We start from the raw sequence: 5451 nt of genomic DNA on the forward strand, positions 1-5451 counted from the left end.
AACTGCCTTTTTCATGCAACAGCCGTTTTAAAGTCAAATATCTGGTCGAAATGAGGAGGGGATTGAATGATGTTGTAACTGGTTTTGATGATCGATCAATCCTACTTTTATCTTCAAAGTCTATCATACATTACACCACGAACTGATGAGATATCAATTCATGACGGTCTTGTATGTAAACGTTACTTTAGTGAACTAAAACAAACAGGGCCAGAAAGTGAGCAGAGCCATCCTACAGGTATCTATCTTTAATTATAACTTTATTTTCTATGTGGAAATTAAGAACTGAAATTGTTTTTACAAGGAAACCCCATTTTCTGTACAGTGTTTCAGAGGTAAGGTTTTTGTTTCTCCCCAGAGTGTTTTTATAGTCTCACTCTCTCCATATTTGAATGTTAGTCTTGGTCGAATCTAAAATTATAGGAGAAGAGTGAAGCCATGTTGACGGACACACAACACACCCAATCCCACCCCATCCCGCCCTGCTCAGGTTCTTAGCGGATCGCTTTGACGGGACTCTTGAAGCTGGAGGCTGCCTGCAGCTGTAGCTGGTAAGCCATTGGGTGAATCTTGAAACCATAGAGCCTGCAAGAGGACAATGACAGTACTGAGAAACTGAACAATTTTAGAGATATCAGAACAATCAATTTAAACAAAGTGCCAAGTGACTGCCATATAAAGGAAGGACAAACCTGGGCACAAACTGGTTGGCAGGCCTCTTTGGCCGGTACTCGGGATGCACCATAAAGAGCATGTGGGGGAAGCCAGTGCCAAAATAGGCTCCATCGGTGTGATGGTGCCTGGACGACTTTGGTGTGTACACATCCATACACTTAGGGCAGTAGAGCTTCACCATGGCCTCGCCAGGTATGTCAGAGAGCCCTGAAGACAAGAGAGAGACAGAAAGATGCTAGACTAAGTCATTGTGAGATCATGTGATGGCAGGGGTGCACACAGACCTGGAATTAGGATCAATTAGGAATTGATCAGATTGAGAGTAGCAGATGGTCAATAGGGAGAAATTGAAGCAAAAAAAAAGAAGGTTTCAGAGGCAAAGACATGTACTTTTAAAAGTGATGTACTTTTCAAGTGAAATCAGCTGATAATATCAGTCAGAGCAATGAGACACAAAAAAAATCTTTGAAATAACATGCTCAATAAGCCCAAGTAAATGGGGACACCCACCAATAGGCAGCATTGGCTGATTCTCACAGTAAACACGAGGACAATAGCCAAAGTCTCCCTGCTGATACTTCTCCAGCTGCAAGAGAAAACAAGGACAACATAAGTATTGAGCCGAAAAAATTGTCTTTCTTTAATGAAATTCTAACACGCAATAACTACATGACGCAGGGAAAACGTACCATCTGGGCAATGCCACGGTTAGTGAGGATATAGCGCGCATGGATCAGACCATAGAGCATCTCAGCAGCCTGCTCGATCAGGTCACTCTGGTTGGGGTTATCCTCCAGCTCCTCATCTGACACACACACAATAACACCTCCATAATACAGCTAGGAAATCACAATGTTTAAAGTTGGTAAGGAACAAAAATTCTGATCATCTTTTCTTCCCTGTCTTGATGCATTTCCAAGTGAAAAAAAACAAAAACAAAAAAAACAGGCAGGGCGGGACCTGATTTTGTCCATCGGGAATTGAGTGGATTGTTGTTTGCTAAATGCTACAATGGTTTCATGAGAATTTTTACATTCATTAATGTGTTTGATTAATGATAACACAGAAAAATCATCTATAATACTGCAACATACCATTAAAAAAATATTGTGATTTCATGGTGACTTAAAACGGATGGGGAAATGCAGGTCAACTCTAGTATGTTTTACAGGTGCAGCACTTTAAAACAAACGCATTTCAAATGCATTCATGATTTGTCTGGATCATATTCAAATCAAATCAAGTTACAAAATGCATCTTTTTGGAAACATGCTTTAGGTAGACAATTATGACTATTATTATATGTGTGTAAATAAATAATTGCCCAAGATCAAAGCGATTAATGGATTTGGAATAAAAGATCTTGTCTAAAGCTACATTTTAATGTGCCTGGTTGGTTGTATGTTTAGCCGAAGTGCAGCAGATGGTTGCACAAAAACCCTCAAGTTAATGTTGCAATCTAAAGGAAGCAGTGACAGACCTTTTCTTCCATACTGTGACAATTATAGAAAAATTACAGAAATAACAATTACAGAAAAAAAAGTAATACAGTAATAACCCACTTCTAGGTGAAGTGGGTGTGGCTCAAAAACTAAATCACTGACCAGGTTCCAGATCCAGGATCATGTCAAGGGCTTGTCTGTAATGGGGAACTTGCTCATTGAGTCCCGTAAGATTAAACTTGTCCTGAATGTAGTCCTCATCTACCTGTATGGAGTGAAAAGAGATATACATTATACCAACAACAATGCAGAAAAGGCATTCCTATAGCAGGTTCATCTACTGTTCTCTAAAAATAACAGATTACAACAACAACAGGTTTACTGACTTCTACCTTGATTTTAGTAAAACACCAGGTTTCTAAGTGATTCAGAGACAAACAGGATTTTCTTTGTAAGAGTTTTAGGGACCTCCAGGGGGCCACAAGGGAGTAGGGGCTTTCAAATCAGGTAGTTTCTGAATCTGATTTGACATAAGCCTTCATATATATCCTGCTGTGGGACTTTTATTTTGACATTGCTAAGAATCCAAGAGCTTGAGCACACAGCGCTCTCATTCTCCATCTTTATTAGTTTATGCTCTGTTTAACAGTCCTGTCTAATACTTTATTAGATATAACTGTTAAACAAAGAAAATAGATGTTGTACAAAAAAAATATTATAGCATTTGCCGTGTGGTTAATGTTCAATGTCGCTAGCTGAGCAAAAATACACAATCATTTTTAGATTGGTCCTTTCAAAGTCGCATTGGATTTCCTCCTTAGCGTAAATGTTGAGAAGTGCCTGGACTTCAGCGTCAGTCCATCTATAGCTGTTTTCTGTGTTCGTGGAGTTTAGTTTGTGGAGTATGTAAACTTTGTGTTTACATGGCTTTTTAAAAATGGCAGGTGATGGGGTTTCATATTTCATGTGTTCGGCCAATCAACTAACACGTCACTGGTAGTTCCTATTGTGCTGGGTTAGACTCTACTCTGAAGAAGGAGCCAATTTAGTGCCCCCCAAAAGGCATTCCTATAGCTAAAATCGTTCCCAGTTCCTGCGGTGCAAACATGCCAAAAAGCAGGTACTTCTGCCAATAGTTATAGGAATTACAAAAACATTCCTCCAGTGCGAAAACCCCTAGTGACGGGAGGTCTGTGGAAAAGTCTAAAGAAAAACTGTAATAAATAAATAAGGAGGTTAAAATAAGAAAATAAATAAATTAGATAAAAATAAGTAAATGAAAAATTATAATAAAAAATAGTTATTAATCTTAGATTAAATACAAACAGATTAATGTAAATAAGATTAAAATTAAATAAATACATTTAACAGTACTTTACTATAGGGAGTGGGAATAAAATATAAAAATGAAACATTTTAATTTCATTTTTTTTTTTTTTTTTATCAGTGTATAAATCAGGTGTTTATAAAGCTAATATCACTGTCCATAACACTGAGACTCAAACACTGATATTTCCATATTTCCTTTTAAAAAATTAATGTGGTAATAGTGAACATGTAGATGAAAAAGCTTGTAATTTGTCCTCTAAATTCTTTATATTTCTACACACATTCCTACAACATCTATTGTCATCTCAAGAGGGTGGTGCTCGTGTCTGATAGAGATTTCAACCCTGTAGCTAATTTCTAATCATTTTCAACGGTCCCTGGTCTGCTTTATATAGATATTATACAAAATATAAGACCAGAAACGAATACAAACCTCACAGAAGAACTCGTTTCCCCGTAGACCACAAAACCAAGAAATCCACGACACTTCCTCTGAGCTACTCATGTTGGGAAACTGTAGAGATGAGAGCAACATTAAGCGAATAATATACCAGATACAAAGACTGTTACTTTTACAGCCTAAAAAAAGTCACGTTTCACTGATAATATACAACAACAGTCACAATGCTGCGTTAATATGTTTTAGGTAAGTACACGTTTATAAAAAATTGCATCTTGTCTGACTGTTTTCACGTAAACAATTGACTGGACTGGCCTGACGCACGCTAACATAGCCTGATGGTTAGTTTTTTTAGTGTTACCGCCGAGTCAATGAAATCCATATGGACAACTGTTTTTTTTAACCGTAGTAAAGAAAAAAAAAAAACACTGGCGCGTTTAAAAGACCCGTTTCTATCTTGACAAACGTCCATTTATAGTTTGTATACTAAGCTAACGCAAGATGAGTTTAGCATGCCGCTGCTAGCTAACACTTAAAAAACTAGGCCGCAGCAAATTTAACGACTGCTCCTGAAAAATTGTCCATCGGGGAGTATCCTAACACGTAAAATTAACAACGAATTCACAAAAATAACAGAAAAATATGCAAATATCGAAACTACTACATATTCCTATCCATTACAACGATTAAAGCGCTTATTCGTGTTACCTCAAGGATCTCCCGGGGTCGATATTAGCCGCAGCGATACAACTGTACGCTGATTGGAGGCTTCTGCTCTACACCACGTGATCATAAGGCGGGTCACTTCCGTTCTTACAAATCTGATTTGTAGGAATTGTAGTCTTTATAATCTGAGTTTTTTTTCCCAATTCATTGTGTTTTTGCCATTATCTGGATTAGAATAAACCAAATATTTGTTATATATCACTATAATCAAATATTGAAGACATCGAATAATGCAAAACTGACATTTAAGATTTATGTTAAGATATGCAAAAAAAAATAATTAATTTACAATGCATGGCTATCTTTCCCCTCCTGGAATGCATTGAATGTATTTATTTTATAGTAATAGCTCGATTTTTTTTTTCATTTAGTTGTAATGTTTGTGTATAATTATATATATACACATATATATATATATATATATATATATATATATATATATATATATAGATAGATATATAGATAGATATATATAGATAGATAGATAGATAGATAGATAGATAGATAGATAGATAGATAGATAGATAGATAGAGAGAGTAAATCAATGAAATTACAATGGAAATGGTAAACAAAAAGAAATTACTTAAATTCCCTTTTAGAAAACTCTTAGGCCCGGTTAAACAGACAGAGCTTAGCCTAAACCAGGATTAGGCCTTAGTACAATTAGGATATTTAAGTAGCTTTTATAAACGTACACTAGATAAAAACATTATTGGTGTGCATCTTGACACAAAACAATGGCAGTGACACATGGAAGTGCAAGTTGCTTTCAGTTAAAACAGCTCAAACATGCATTTTAGTCTAGGACTAGCTTAAGCCATGTCTGTGAAACCGGGGGTAAATGACACTGTTGGTGAAATGAAGTCAAACCACAGATC

General features: G+C 36.4%; 1 protein-coding gene across 1 annotated transcript; it reads right to left on the minus strand.

Annotated features, from left to right (window-relative positions):
- Nucleotides 1–243: 243 nt before the first annotated feature.
- csnk2b (casein kinase 2, beta polypeptide) lies at nucleotides 244–4693 on the minus strand. The gene is made up of 7 exons (XM_048201165.1): nucleotides 4555–4693; nucleotides 3880–3960; nucleotides 2280–2382; nucleotides 1365–1480; nucleotides 1186–1261; nucleotides 693–882; nucleotides 244–585 (listed from the first exon to the last, which is right to left on the minus strand). The coding sequence occupies exons 2-7, from the start codon at nucleotides 3949–3951 to the stop codon at nucleotides 495–497; spliced, it is 648 nt and encodes a 215-aa protein (XP_048057122.1). The 5' UTR covers nucleotides 3952–3960; nucleotides 4555–4693; the 3' UTR covers nucleotides 244–494.
- Nucleotides 4694–5451: the final 758 nt, after the last annotated feature.

The sequence above is a fragment of the Megalobrama amblycephala genome, linkage group LG9, assembly GCF_018812025.1.
Source record: "Megalobrama amblycephala isolate DHTTF-2021 linkage group LG9, ASM1881202v1, whole genome shotgun sequence".
In the NCBI taxonomy this organism is placed as follows: domain Eukaryota; kingdom Metazoa; phylum Chordata; class Actinopteri; order Cypriniformes; family Xenocyprididae; genus Megalobrama; species Megalobrama amblycephala.